The sequence below is a fragment of the Grampus griseus genome, assembly GCF_964374135.1.
Source record: "Grampus griseus genome assembly, chromosome: 1".
In the NCBI taxonomy this organism is placed as follows: Eukaryota; Metazoa; Chordata; class Mammalia; order Artiodactyla; family Delphinidae; genus Grampus; species Grampus griseus.
The window spans coordinates 146,042,467-146,058,704 of NC_139017.1; the positions used below are offsets into that span (position 1 = coordinate 146,042,467).

The following is a 16,238-nucleotide window of genomic DNA, read 5'->3' on the forward strand; positions in this document are numbered from 1 at the left end:
TGGGATATTCCCGGACCGGGGCACGAACCCGCGTCCCCTGCATCGGCAGGTGGACTCTCAACCACTGCGCCACCAGGGAAGCCCAACAAACATGTTCTTAAAGTGGTGAATGGGTTATGCTAAGTGTCTGTGGGAAGTGTGAGGAAAGAGGGGGCGATATCTTTATGGCCTCTTCTACTTGGCTTTCAGCTACTGATAAAAGAAATACCCTCTATAATTCTCAAAAGGAGATCTTAGATATATTTTTTAAGTCCATGTGATTCTGACCATTTTAAGGAATCTGCTGACAGAGTGTCAAAGGATCCTCAAAATTTCATATTACCAAGTGGCCAAACACACTGTTTTGTATTTTGCTTTAAATTCATTGCTACCATAGTATCTGCCATATAGTAAGCATTATTAAATGTTTGTTTTGCATGATATTTATCAGAAAATTCCTCTCAAAGCACATTTCTCTTTTTGATCTTAAGTTACATTAATGACAGAGTTGGGAGGGCTTCAAATAAAAGAGGGAACTTAAAATCTGCCTCTGTTTATTTAAATGTACTTATTCATTTGTTAATTCAACAATTTATTGTTTGTGTCACTGGATACTGGGCTTACAAAGTTGAGAAAGATCTGGTCCCTGCCATCAAGGTTATAGTACAATATGATAAGCAATAGTAGAAATACATACAGGGGGCCAAAGTGGCACAGTATGGGATGGGGTATCAGGAAATGGTTTCCAAAATAAGAGACTCAAGCTGGGTTTAGAAGGATGAATAAGAATTAGCAAAGCTGTGAAGGGGAAGAAGAGTATTCTGGGCAGTAAACATATATGAAGGCAGAGAGAGTGAAACATTTAAATATTCTGAAACACATTTTGGGTTCCCTTTCTCTTTGAATCAGTCCATTACTACTGACTGTTTGAGTCAGGCAGGTCCCGGTGGACCTCCTGGAGTGGAGGCTGAACTGTGGCAAACTCAGGCCTTGGCAGATGTGTGGATGTGCACTTGTAGTGGCTGTGGAACCTCGAGCTGAGAACAGGAGGCTCCTTTGGAGCATGAGCCTCCCACAGGGCGCTCTTGGGATGCCTGTCCTGGAATTACCCAGGGCAGTAACAAAGCTTTCTTTTCTTCTTTAAACCAAGCCAGCAGGATGGGATGTCTGCTAGCCTTTGTGTTTGGAGCCAACCAACAAATATACAGTGGCCAGCACAATGGCATTGTTGGGCTTCAGTGAAAACTAGGTCGGGGCCCAGGCCCTCCTCTGCAGAGGGCCCATCCAGAGAAGAGGTTTGACAAGCCACTGATTTGGCTATTTGGCATTGATGCTGGTTTCTGATGAGCTTCTGACTTACTTTTGGTATATAAGATTGTAGGATCTCTTCCCGTTGTTTCTCTCAACACATCTATTTGGAATCTCTGAGTTGCCTCTGATGGTCTCTGATGAGCTTCTGACTTACTTTTGGTATATAAGATTGTAGGATCTCTTCCCGTTGTTTCTCTCAACACATCTATTTGGAATCTCTGAGTTGCCTCTGACTCTTTTTCCTCAGTTCTCATGTCTACCATTCAGTTGCTAAATCCTTTAGATTCTACCTCTGCTTGTTCTAACTCTAGCCCACTTTTTCATACCTATGGTAGCATTCTAAGTCAGGCATTTGGTCATCTCTCATCTGGACTGATGCAGTACCCTTCAAACCTCCCTCTAGCTCCTCCTCTATCCTGCTACCACCATGGGCTTTCTGAAATGTAGTTTTGGTCCTGTATTAGTTTCCTAGGGCTGCCATAACAAAGCACCACAATGTGAGTGGCTTATAAAGACAGAAATTTATTCCCTCATAGTTCTGAAAGCTAGAAGTCTGAAATCAAAGTGTTGGCAGGGTCTTGCTTTCTCTGAAGGCTCTAGGGGAAGATCCTGCCTTGCTTCTTCCTAGTCTCTCTTGGTGTTCCTTGGCTTACAGATGCATCACTCAAATCTTTGCCTCCATCGATACATGACATTCTCCTTGTATGTCTGTATCTCCTCTCCTCTTTTTGTTAAGATATTGGATTAAGGATCCACCTTACTCCAATAGGACCTCATCTTACTTGATTACATCTGCAAAGACCTTATTTTCAAATAAGGTCACATTCACAGGTACCAGGGGTTAGGAATGGGGCCTATCTTTTTGGGAGACATAGTTCAACACACAATAGATTATATTATACCTTTACCTATAAACCTTTAGTGGTCCCCATGATCTGCTAAATTAGCTATAGATGTTTCATCTTGGTGTTCCAGAACTTCTACACTAACAATAAATATAATAATAATAGCAATAACAACAACATTGAGAACTTCCTTGGACATTGTTCTAAGCATTTTATACATTAGTTCATTAAATCTTCATAATTCTATGGATTAGGTTCTATTATTATTCCCATTTTATAGATGAATATTAAAGAGTAACCAACCCAGGGTCACACAACTAGTCAGAGGTGAGATTCAGTCCTAGGCAGTCTAACTCTGCAGTATGTGGGCTTCACCACTATAATTTACTGACCAGCTTTACTTTTTAGCTTTATCCCTTCTCCCCTACTTATACTTTGCGCAGGGAAAGAAAAACAAAAAGGAATGACTACTAATCTCTGCACTTTATCTTTGTGTTCCTTCTGCATAGAATGTCTTTTTTACTCCCAACCCTACATATGGGCTTCCAGGAAAGAGAACTGAATCCTCAATGAGTGATTAGCCAGGCCTATGTGGGGGAAGGTATTCCAGGTAAAGGGACCAGCAATGTGCACAAACGTGCAAGTAAGCAGGGGTCAGACCCTTATAAGCAGGAGTGAAAGACTTTGTGTGCCATGCTAAGGATTGTGGATTTTATCCTAAGAGTAATAGGGCATCAGTGAATAATTTTAACAAGGGAGTGGCTTCAGGTTGGTATTTTAGAAGGTTAATCTTGGCTGTATTAAGGAAAATGGATTGGAATGAGAGCTAAGTCTGCTCAAGATGTAAGAAGGGGAAAAGAAGACTAGTTAGAAAGCTAATGGCGTAACCAAGGGGAGGGATGATGATGATTAGATATTGATAGTGGGGAGAATGAGTTGTGTACTGTCAGCTAAGCACTGTGCTAGACATACTTTGTATACCGTATCTCTTTTAATTATTCCCTGCCTTTGATTAAATACCAAATCATATCTCATTCCTGGAGATATCTCCAGGTATTAACCTCCTTTCCATTCTTGCTGCCATTGTCTTTCTCAGGCATTTGTTACTTCTCACCTGGATGATTCCAGTAGCCTTCTAACTGTTCTTCCAGCCTCAATTTTCTTTTTTTTTTTTTTTTTTTTTTTGTGGTACGCGGGCCTCTCACTGTTGTTGCCTCTCCTGTTGGGGAGCACAGGCTCCGGACACGCAGGCTCAGTGGCCATGGCTCACGGGCCCAGCCACTCTGCAGCATGTGGGATCTTCCCGGACTGGGGCACGAACCCGTGTCCCCTGCATTGGCAGGTGGACTCCCAACCACTGTGCCACCAGGGAAGCCCCCCAGCCTCAATTCTTGACCTTTCCATACAGTTTTTACATTACTGTTAGAATGATATTTCTGTGAAGCATGTCTGATCATTGTCCTGTATGAAAAAAAATTGTTAGTTGATTATATGTCATCTCTACTGGACTGTGAACTCGACTAGACTAGACTGTGAACTAAGGGCAGGGACTGGCCCCACTTAGTTTTATGTTTTTATGTAGTAGGTTTTCAGTGTTTGTGTAGGTGGATGGATAGAGAGATGAATGGGTCTACCTCAGGACAGCTGTGCTAATTAAGTGGCAGCAAATGATCTCTGTTAGTTGGATGGCAGCACATTTATCTGCCTTGGGTAAGTGCCTTAGCTCTAGGCTATTTGGGTAGATTCATCAAAAAGGTATAATAATTCTTACAGTTGATGTTTTCTTCAGAACCTCTCTGAATATGTCTTTGAACCACTGTTCATAGATGTTTGTTTGATTACAGATATCAGTATATTGGTAATTCAAAGTTAAAAAAAAAAAAAGGTAGCCATTTGCCTTGTTCTTCTGACTGGTTATGATTGGGTGAGGTTATGATCAGAATCAGCAAGAATTGAGAACAGGAGCCCTGGGTGTAGTGAATGTTACTTCAGGGAGAGGTAAGTATTGCCTAGTCCTGCTCCAGAATATTCTTTGTATGGGCATGTTTATGTGTCTGTCTGTGTCTGAGTGGTACCATCAGAGCCTATAGGGTGTATGTGGGAAGAACCATACTCTCAGCCTAGACAACTCTTAACTATCTTTTTAGGATCCAACCCAGGTGTTACTTTTTCTCTGAAACTTTCTAAACTCCTCAGTATCTACTTTCATACCCAAGTATTTACCTCTGCTAAAGGGTTATTAGTATTATTTACTTACCTAGGTGTCTTACATTGAACTTCTTTAAGGTGTAAACTGAGTGTTTACATACCTACATTTACTATGTGGATGGGACTCTTCCAATCACTGGGAGATATAATGTTGATGAAATGGATAGGTTCTTACTCTCATATGGGGGTGACAGGAATGGGAGGAGCGCTCAATAAATCTTTGTAGAAATAACCTGAATTGATGTTGCTTTTTATTTTTTGGCCACACCGTGAGGCTTGCGGGATCTTAGTTCCCCAGCAACCAGGGATTGAACCTGGGCCCATGGCAATGAAAGTGCCCCTGGACAGCAAGGGAATTCCCTGAATTGATATTCCTGAGTGGAGAATTAAGTGTCCACTTACCCGTCCCTTTGATGATTTTCTAGGGTGTTGGCATATGATTTCTTACATACATAGTAATATTGTTTAGTCACCAAACACACATTTGTTGACTGAGTGCCTTCCAAGAAAAGAGTCTTTAATGAAATCAAGTATCAAACACAAATGAAATGGCAGAAACGCTAACATTTTATTAGACCATGAAGAGGAGAGGTTTTGGTGTAGGTAAATTTGGGGAACAGTCACTTAGAGGTATTGAAGTACCTTTAACACATTTGATTGGCTGATATTATAGTTTTCTGAACTTTAAAAGAACAACAATAAAAATTGTGAAATCTTCTCTCTCTAGTAGGTATTTAAATGTGTTGCCAGTGCCTTAGGTTGTTTTGTAGAGCTCCCAAGGGAGTGGTCTGGAAGAAAATGAAAGCAAAGCAGCTGTTATCCCCAACCCGGAAAGCTGAATGTGCTGGAACAGTTGTTCTTGCCTCTGCTTCCCACAGAGGGATTTGTTCAGAGAACACACCAGCTGAGTCTGCACAGGGAGTTGCTTATAGGGAAGTGGACGTTCCGACTAATGGGCACACAGTGTAGCAACTTAGAAATCTTCCTTCTTGGCAGATCTCAAACTTCCTTTCCTCATACATGCAAAAGTCTTGAGACATTGAGAAGTTGTGGTTTCTGAGGGCCCAGAGGCTTACCAGCTCCACCAAAGTATTCACCGAAGGCAGGCAAGAGAAGTGGGTTGTAACAATAAATTCCATTTGGTTTCCCTCTCTGGATCTGGTTTGTGCTTTTTCTATCTTGCCAGGAAAAGTCAGAGCCTACTAGCCAGTGTGGTTCCTCACCTTGTCTCGCCTCTCTCCTCTGCTCTCCACCCTGTGGCTTGGTCTGTGGATTTCTCAGGCTTTCAGAGACATGACTGGACAAGAGTAATAAACGTGTGTTTCTCTGAACCAGAATCAAGAGTCCTGGCTTAGCCTGGCCCACAGAGAATGCACATACAGGCTTTTCACCAGTCTTTTCTGCCTGGCCCTCCGTAGGAAGCCTGAGTGGCTCCCAAAGTCAGGCCTTCCATGTCACACTGTCACCACGCCAAACAAGTGAACCACCACTTCTTCATATCTTGTTCACTCTCAGAGCCAAAGAAATTTGTCTGCATGTTTAGCTGTCAGCTTCATTGCCCCCATATAGCTTGGAATTTGCAAGTTCAGTTTCTTTTTAGCAAGTGAGCACCTCAGACGTAAACTGTGAACAGGTTCAACTAGAGTGAAGAGACGAGGGCACTATGCTAATGCTGTCGTTATACCTCGTTTTGAGATTTCCAAAGCTGGATTATCAAGCAAGATGAAGCAGATCAACAGGTTTCCCTTTTGAGAAGTTTGGCGTATTTTTAGCCATTCTCTCTGCCTTGCCAAACCTGATCGACTTCATCCAAGGATCTGAAGTGCTGCATCGTGCTGCCCCCAACTGGTTCTTTTTGGTGCTATGTTACCACATCAGAAAATCTCATTATATGGAACTTATATTTTTTTCTTAGCACTTTCATGTATTTGTATTCGATTCTTATAATAACATTGTGAGTAATATGGATCATGGATTATCATACCTACTTTTTATGTGGGAAAACTGAAGGGTAGCCTTATTAGTTGATTTGTCCAAAGTAAAATGGCTGTTGAGGCAGACTTGGACTAAAATTCAGATTTAAAAATGTGTGTGTGTGTGTATATATATATATATATGTATATATATACACACACACACACACACACACATATATTTTTTTTTTGCGGTATGCGGGCCTCTCACCGTTGTGGCCTCTCCCGCTGCGGAGCACAGGCTCCGGACGCACAGGCTCAGCAGCCATGGCTCACGGGCCCAGCCACTCCGCGGCATGTGGGATCCTCCCGGACTGGGGCACGAACCCGTGTCCCCTGCATCAGCAGGCAGACTCTCAACCACTGCGCCACCAGGGAAGCCCTACATATATATTTATTTATTTGGTTGCACTGGGTCTTAGTTGTGGCAGGCGGGCTCCTTAGTTGTGGCTCACAGGCTCCTTAGTTGCAGCTCACGGACTCCTTAGCTGTGGCATGCAAACTCTTAGTTGCAGCAGGCACGTGGGATATAGTTCCTTGACCAGGGATAGAACCTGGGCCCCCTGCCTTGGGAGCGTGGAGTCTTATCCACTGCGCCACCAGGGAAGTCCCTAAAATTCAGATTTTTTGCCTTCTCTCCCATTAGGTTCCCTAGTCTTTTATAAATTCAATATCACCCCCACTCCAAAAAGGTATTAAGAGCTTAATTTTAGGCTTAGAGGAATTTTCCCCTTTTTCTCCCTTGGAAAGAGGAGGGAGATAATACATCATGTAAGGTTTGAATAAATTCATGAATTTAATCGGCAAAAAATTTTGAGCTCCTGTTCTGCATGAGGCTCTCTGTACCCAGACACCATGGCTCTCCAGTGTAATGTAGGGGTAGAGCATGAACTCTGGAGCCAGACTGCCTGAGTTGGAACCCTGGCTCTGCTGCTTAATAATTGGGTAACCTTGAGGAAGCTGCTTAATGTCTAAATGCCTTTTGTAAAATGAGGATAATAGTACACTTACCTTAGGGTTATATGAAGATTAAATGATGTAATTAATGGAAAGTTCTCAGAGTAGTGCCTGGCACAAAGCAAGTAACAAGTAAATAAATATTAGCTGCAGCTGCTGCTGCTATTTTTGTTATTATTATTTATTATCTCTATATAAATAGGCTTATTTGCTCTTAAAAAAAAGGGCAAAGCAGCTCTTCATGGGTATGTAGGAATGACGAACACCCAAATTTCTTGAAAGAGTACATCTTCATGTCATTTCCCCTTAGCCTTATCTCCTACTCACACCTCAATTCACTTTGATCTTACTCTGGTCTTAACCACTTTACTGTAACTGCCCTGGCCATGGTTGCCAGTGACTTCTCAGTTGCAAATTCAGTAGACACTTTTCAGGCTCATCTTACTTGATCTATAGCATTTGATACTATTGGTCATTTCCTCTTTGGAATGTTTTCCTCCTTTGTCTTCTGTGGTGACATTCTTGCTTGCTTCTTCCTCCTCTGCCTGCTCCTTTAAATGCTACAGTTGCTTGGGATTCTGGTAATTTCCCACCTTACATGTTAACCCCTGGGCAGCTCCATACATTCCTTAGCCTCAGTGACTACTTCAGCTCATTGTCGTTGCCTCCTAAATGTTAGTCTGTAGCCCAGACTTTACTCCTAAACTTCAAACTGACTCTCTATAGGACATCTCCACATGCCCTTAAACCCAACATGTCCTACTTGAACTCACTATCTTTTAACATTGCCTCTTCTAAAAACCTGCTCCTCTCCCTGTATTCTGGATATTTAATAATGGCACCCAGGGACCAGTAGCCTGCGATCAACCTAGGAGCTTTTCATTGCCCTTATCCCCCCATCCAGCATTCATCAAGTTTTTTTTGACTTTGCCATCTAAATCTTGAATCTTGCTCTATTCCAGTGCCTCAACTATTGCCTTAACTCAGGCATTCTTCTTTCACCAGGATTATCGCAATAATCTCCTAACCTATTTTCCCTTCTCCGTATTCTCCACTCTAATCCATCTATCATACCATTGCTAAAGTAACCTTTTCTTTAAAAAACAAACATGAACATGTTGCTCTTTTGCTTAAAAGGCTTCTTTTGTTCCTTATAGACAGGATAAAGTCCATATACCTTAGCAAAGCATATCAGCCTCACCCGTCTCTCCTCTCATGCACTCTGGCCATATTGAGTAAATTAGTTTCCTGAATACACCATGCTCTTCACCTATAACTTTACATATGTGGCTCCCTCTGTGTGGACTTTCTTTCCTGCTCCCCCAAGTCATCCTTTGGACTCCTTTATTTCCTTTGTGCAGCTTTCTCTGACATGCCTAGACTGAGTTAGTAACTTTATCCTCTATGCTGCACAGTGCTGTCGTACCTGTACAAAGCCATCTTTTAGCATTTACTACATTATATTGTCTGTCTATATCCCTTAATAGATTGTGATCTTCTCAAAGGAAGGTGCAGCACCTACCATAGTGCCTGGATGCAGAATAAGCCCTCAGTACCTTCAAAAAAAAAAAATACAGTCTTTATCTTCTAGGTGTCTACTCTTTAGTGGTTTCACCACCACCCTAAGCATTCCTGACAAATGGTAGCTGGGTTTTCCTTCTGTTTTGCAGTATATCAACTCTGGAAACCTGGAACAGTTGCTAGACAGTAACCTGCATTTGCCCTGGACTGTGAGGGTGAAACTGGCTTATGACATAGCAGTGGGCCTCAGCTACCTTCACTTCAAAGGCATTTTCCATCGGGACCTCACATCTAAGGTACGAAGGCTTTACATGCACTACTCTTTGAGACACTGTCTTCCATTACGAAGAAAACTGTGTTAAGAAACCAGTCATTAATGTGCTTGAATATGATGGAGATCTCTTATAAATTCAACATTCAATCACAGAGGATACAACTTATTACTATGTACAGCTAGTCCTTAGAAAGCCAATCTCGGCTCACAGCGGGTAGGTACCTTTCATTGCTGAGTCTGGCAACACATACATCTTGAGAACCTTCACTCTTGGCTTCAGGTCCTGAATGTGTGTTGCAGGAGTGGATGGCATGAGGACACTTAAGAGGTTCTTGCCCTATAGGAGTGACAGCAGTCAAGGCAATATGGGAGCCTGTCTCTTAGTATTCTGTCCCATGGCCTCCAGCAGGAGTTCTGTGATTTTTAGTCACTTGAGTGTAGGTTTTGAAAGCCATAATGTACTGACCCATTTTCTTTCTGTGTGATTGAGTTTCTGCCATCCTGCCAGTTCCTCTTTGGCGTCAGCTGGTCTCTGTAGTATTCTCTTGCTGTCCAAATTGCTGTGTGACCAGGTTAGAAAAGAGTTGCTTTTAGAGGAAGTTGGCCATACTACAAGGCAGACACCTCAGGGCCAAGTAGCACAGGACATCACGTGACAAGGCTTATATAAATAGTACTGTTTGATCATTGATATGGGAACGATAAATCATCTAATATAACTTCTGTCCAAGAGCTGATTTAAAGTCTTCTAGGGAGGTATTATAAAAGTTTTGTACCTGCCCAAGGATAGCTCTTATTTCATTCTGCACCCTCAACACAAACATATGCACACACACGCACATGCATACACATACTCCTACAGCTCTTCTGTCATGGATGAGGGGTATGGGAACCTGTTATAAGAAAAAGTTTGCAAAGGGAACGAAAGCAGGCTGTGCTCTCAGACCCAATAAGGCCTAGAGCAGTGAGTCCCTGCTACCTCACATTAGAATGGTTCTGGTGTTCCAAACAGCAGTACTGTCCCCAAGGGACCCTGGCCATTGGTTTGTGAGTACTACACAGAAAATAGCTTCGGGGAGGTGCTTGTAGGGCCCCTAGGTGTGGCAGGGCCATTTGTAGTCAGCTGCACTGTTACTAAAGGAGCAATAAGAGTGGCAGGTGGAATCTGGTGACCAGCTGAGACCTAGTTGTGAGGAGTCCTTTATCTTCATTGGTATAAGCAAGGACTGGACAGTTGGACAGCTGGGACCTGGAAGGTGGTATCATTTCCTTTCATCAGACTTTTCTCCTTCCTTAGAACGTTTTAGAAACTCAAAACTTAGAAAACTGCACTTGTTCCAGGTGGGGTTGTATCAACTTAGATACTGCCTTAAGTTGGTAGTATACTCTCACCTTAGGCATGCAACTAAAATCAAATTGCTGGGGCTTCCCTGGTGGCACAGTGGTTAAGAATCCGCCTGCCAAGGCAGGGAACACAGGTTCGAGCCCTGGTCTGGAAAGATCCCACATGGCACGGAGCAACTAAGCCCGTGCGCCACAACTACTGAGCCTGCGCTCTAGAGCCCGTGAGCCACAACTACTGAGCCCTTGTGCCACAGCTACTGAAGCCTGCGTGCCTAGAGCCCATGCTCTGCAACAAGAGAAGCCACCACAATGAGAAGCCCACGCACTGCAACGAAGAGTAGCCCTAGCTTATTGCAACTAGAGAAAGCCTGCGTGCAGCAACAAAGAGCCAATGCAGCCAAAAATTAATTAATTAAATTAAAATAAAAAAAAAATCAAATTGTTGCTTCCTACTCAGAGAGCATCATTTCTTCTAAGGTGGAGGGAGGTCATGACAAGTTATCTGTCAGTCACACAGATATTTCCTGTACACCTACATGAGTGTCTCTGGTGCCTGGTACCATGAATGAAGGGATATTTGAAAAAGATAATTTCTGACCAGAGGTAGTCTTGTTGGAAAATAACTGAAAAATAGTTCATAGCATTTTATAATTGAGTGTTTAGCTATAGACTGTAGGTTTTCAGTCAAAGGAAAGATCACTAGGCTAGGTAGCTAGGCTTTCTGGAGGAAAGTCCTCCACTACCAATGAGTTCCTAAGAACTCATCATATTCTCTTCATTGCCCCCAAAACACTTTGTCCCATTGTGCTAGTGTCCAAGTGTGATTCTGTCTGGGATTGTCATAGTGTATGTATTGTAAAAATGACTAACCTTTTTGGAACTATAGGGTAAGACCACTATCCTTTGGTTTTCCTAATAGGGAGTGGGTATTCCCATGTCAGTTGGCTTGAGATGAGAAACTAGGAATTTAGGAGGAAGAACTCCCTGGTATCACTGGGCTGTACTTTCTTGGGTCTGAACTTTAGGGGATGGGGAGAACAAATGACTTTGCAACCTGGAGACAGGCTGGGAAGTACACTCTAGGGAATCTCAAGTTGAAGAAAAACTTCATTGCCCTTTTTATCATCTCTGAGCTTTTGGTAAAGTTTTGTGCAAATGTTTTATCTTCATAGTGTTGCAGAGATTAAGGAGAAGGTGGTGTGTCCCCACCTAGACCAGAGCAGCCCCATCCAGGAGACCTGTGTGATGGTGACGGTGACCATAAGAATGAGAAGCCCAAGGGAGAAGTCTAAAGGGACAGAGTAGGGCTTTGAAATTTCCAAATTATCTCCTTATTGTCAACCTTGGGTCTGAGTTTGATTTCTTTAAGGACAATAAAAGGTTTACTTATATTTTAGCATGTACACTTCCTATTATTTGATGGTTCTATTGTGTCCGTGTCCCCCACCAACACATGAGTTTCTCAAGTGCTGCTCATATTCACCTTTTTGTTCCTAGCACCTAACATATAGAGCCTGTCAGAGTAGGGGCTTCCTGGCCCTCTTTCAGAGAATGTGCTTGATGGCACAGAGGCCAAAACATCTGCTTGAGAACTGAGACTTTGAGTCCCACACCCAGTTTTGTCCCACCTCTTTAAATGACCTCAGTGCTCTTGGGTCCTGAGTGTCCCCAGTCTATTGACCTCATAGGAGTGATCAGTCTGGGCTTTTCAGGCCAGAGCTAACAGGAAGGATTTAAAGTAGTAGGAGCGTGTTCCAGGTAGGTAAACCGGGATAGAGAGAAGCACATGCCTTTTTCCAAATGATCCTGAGCCTATGGCAGCGGCAAAGAGGATCACTGGTTTCCAGTCAGAGTGCCTGTTGAAAGCAGTATTGCCTTTGTAGGATTCACACATCAGTAGTTACTGCAGTACTGTTTTCAAGAGTGAAGAGTCTGTCAGATATAGCTGTTCTGTCTAATTTTGTAATTATTGCGATGCTGATGATTTACTTAGAAGCAAGTGGGATGCAGTGTGGCTTTAAAAACATTCCGTTCTTGAGCTCCATCAAGAAGTGGCAACAGCCACACACAGGCTAGGAGTGGCTGGTACAACTGTACGTGAGCCTTGGCTCTTAGGGGCAGCTGGGAGAGCAGTTTCTTTCTGCTTAATACTGTTACTGCCCAGGATCAGGCAAGCACCACTAGTCTTTTTGGATTTCCCCTAGGAGTGTGAATTATACCTCTCTTCTTGGTTACTGTGTTTTTTGGGGGGTGGGAATGGTTTTTTGTTTTTTTTTTTTAACTCCAAAGAATCCACTCTGGCCATTCCACTAGAGTGAAAAGCCTATCTAGCTGTGGTCTTAGGCTATACCCCACAACTAGGAACAGAAAATGCCAATTTTCAGAGACTGAAGAGAGCATGAATTAGAAACAAAGTTGAATGCTGGGGGGAGGTAGAGAGTGTGTATTAGGGCACCCTGTAGTCATTCTTTTAAAAAAAATTATTTATTTACTTATTTATTTTTGGTTGTGTTGAGTCTTCATTTCTGTGCGAGGGCTTTCTCTAGTTGTGGCAAGCGGGGGCCACTCTTCATCGCGATGCGCGGGCCTCTCACTGTCGCGGCCTCTCTTGTTGTGGACCACAGGCTCCAGACGCACAGGCTTAGTAGTTGTGGCTCACGGGCCTAGTTGCTCCGCGGCATGTGGGATCTTCCCAGACCAGGGCTCGAACCCGTGTCCCCTGCATTAGCAGGCAGATTCTCAACCACTGCGCCACCAGGGAAGCCCAAGTAGTCATTTTTTATAAAGAGAACCATCAACAGCCTTTGGGAACCATTTATACTGTGCTACTAGAGGACATAGAAATTACTAGAATGCAATCTGTACCATCCATGGGCTCTTAGTCAAGTTGGAGAGACAGATATGTGAGTAGATTTTTTCCCAAGAATTATAGAAAAGAGAGGGGATCACATGGTGGGATGGAGGGGAAGGGAAGGGATGGGACACATTACAGCAAACCAGATAATCTTTTGAGACTTGGACTGCCACCGTCTCTGGGACATTTAGGAGGGCAATTCAGTCTCTGATCTCTCCCTGTGGTATGAAAAGAAACTTTTAACCCTTCTTGAGATGTAGAATCAGTACTTTCTTTCTAAGTGGGTTTATGGAGTGAATTTGTTGGGGATAAGTGGAGAGAGTTGTTGGCACATGGAAAGCCTTTTTTGTTGTTATAGAAATAACTTTAGCTTAGAGCTAACACTCACAAATGGACTTGGCATTTCTCCGCTCAGGTGGTTTTATTCAATGCCAATACTGAATGTACAGCTGTTCTAGGAGACCTCAGGATCTGCTCTTAGGTGTCTACTCTGGCCCAGTTCTGAAGGATTTGTGTTGGCTTCCAGAAGTGCATTCATGGCCACCTTTTGAGTCTTTTGTCAGCTCAGTCCCCATTATGGAGAGTCGAATGTATGATTAGTGTATGCCTTTTCACCTGCTTTTGAAAGAAGCTTCAGTCATCTATCCAGGCTTTCATATAACAAACTTTTGCTAAGTTCTTTCTGTGTGTCTGTGCTAGGTTAGAGATACAGAGATGAATGGGATCATTCCCTTCCCTTGATGAGGCAAACATGTAAGTCTCTCTGCTATGGTGTGATGTATTATAATAGGAGTAGGATAAAGAAGAATGGGAGCCAGGCAGCAGCAGTGCCTGGGCTCCTCTTTGAACCTGAAAAGGTCACCTGTCACCTCACGGAAGTCTGACTGGGCCTTTCTTATGTCTGCTGCTTATTCCAGGCATACTTTTGAATAAAGCATTCTTCATCCTCTATTTAGTGGACTTTGCATCCACACAGCCTGAAAATTAGTCTGGCTTCTTCAGAACCCCACAGTGGTCTGAGCTTCATATTTTGTACTCTGTAGTCAAATAGTCTGTACTGGGGCCATGTCCAAGTTGGGTGAGAAATGCAAGCATTACACTAGGTGCCCTTGGATTAACCAACGTTGGAGGTAGGGGTTAGCATCCCAGATGAAGGGGTCTTATTGTATTGCCTGCACAAACAGTGCTGCCTTCTCCATGGGCCCTGGCCCCTTTTGCTATCTTAAGACTACATTGTTCCTGCCATGGCCTTGCTGTCTCTAGTGGAAAGCTTTTTAGCCAGTTCCTCTGGAGAGGCCAAAATCATTAGGAGGGATCTCTTTAGAATCAGGAGACCTGCATCTTTACCACTTATAGTTGTAAGCTACACTTTTCTCATCTTAAATGTAAAAATCTCAGATCTGCCCATCTGACAATGCTGTTTGAATCACTTGGATTATGTTTATGAAAAACGTTTTATAATTCGTAAGGTACCACACAGACAGAAGTAGACAATCTTTCCTTTGCCCAAGGGGCTAGGAAGTATTCTCTAGGCCACTTCCTCTAGGCCACTTCCCTCTTAAGACATCCCTGCTTTGCTAAAGCTTACAGTCTATAGCTTACAGTCTATAGCTATAGGAAGGGACTATAGAAACAGATACTTTCATTATAATATCTCAAATGCTAAGGTTAGAGAGAGGAGAAGCATAGGGTGCTTTGAAAAAGGATATTTAACCCAACCTGAGGGTACAGAGAAGACTTCTTGGAGAAGGTGATGCCTGAGCTGAACCTTGAAAATTGAATTCTGCTTAGTAAGTATTGTATGTATGGAGGGGGGTTATATTCCAGACCAGACAAGACTGCATAAACAAAGGCATAGAGGCATAAACGGTCTGATGTGCAGACTGTGAAGCTGAAGTGGTAGGGGATAAGAATTGAAAAGAGAGGAGTCTGATCATATACTATCTAATTGGATTTTATCTTCTAGGTAGGAAATGAAGAATCATTGTGGCTTTTTTAAAGTAACAGCTTTTTGAGATATTACTCACATAAAATAAAATTCACCCTTGCAAAGTATACATTTCAGTATATTCAATAATCACCACTAGCTAATTTCAAAACTTTTCATCACTCCAAAAGGAAAACCCCATGCCCTGTTCTCCTCTCCCTTTAGCATTTGGCAATCACTAATCTTTTATCAGTTTCTATGGATTTGCTTATTCTGGACATTTCATATAATGGAATCATACAGTATGTCATTGCCAGCTTTTAAGTAGGGGAGTAACGCAGATTTGCATTTTACAGAGATCATACTGGCAGAAATGAGGAAGGTGGATTATGGAGATCAAGCCTGGCCCAAGCCACAGAGACCAGTTGGAATATTGCAGTATTCAGGGGAGGATGTGAACTAGGGTAATAGCAGTGGGGATGAAGAGGGAGGGACCAATTTGAAAAACATTTAGAAGCTAAAATTACTTGGAGTAAGAGTAAAAAGTCTAGGCTGAATCTCAAGTTTCTAGCTTAGCAAACTGGGTGGAAAATGGCAGTGCCAGCTGACATAAAAATATAGCTAGAGTTTTAGTTTTGGAGGAAAAAAGATGAGTTCAGGTTTGCATGAATGGAGTTCAGTGTGAATAATCCAGGAGGAGATGTCCAGAAATAGATGAGATGTGCAAAGCTGAAGCTTGAGGATAAAGGTCAGTGCCGAGGATATACGTTTGGGAGTCATCAGCACAGAGGTGGTAATTAGAAATGTGGAATAGCCTCCACAATAGAGCACAAGCTGTAGGCCCAAGATAGAACCCTGAGACCATCATCCTCGTGGGTTAGGGCCTGCATTGGAGTGTGTAAAGGTGGAGAAGGAAATCCATAGTGTCACAGAAGCCAGGAGAGAAGAATCAAAAGGAACAAGAATAGCCTGTAACTAGCCTCTAATGGCTAGTCTGTTAGCTCCAGGACCACAACGGCTTAGTCTCTGCATGCCCAGTACTAAT

The 16,238-nt window shown here is 42.9% G+C and overlaps 1 protein-coding gene across 1 annotated transcript in view; it reads left to right on the forward strand.

The window, feature by feature from the left end:
• Positions 1–16,238, forward strand: part of TESK2 (testis associated actin remodelling kinase 2) — a 130,088-nt gene that overhangs the window by 107,311 nt on the left and 6,539 nt on the right. The window contains exon 5 of the mRNA XM_082648505.1: positions 8,944–9,090. Within this exon, the coding sequence (XP_082504631.1) occupies positions 8,944–9,090 (147 nt within the window). The remainder of the gene's footprint in view (positions 1–8,943; positions 9,091–16,238) is intronic.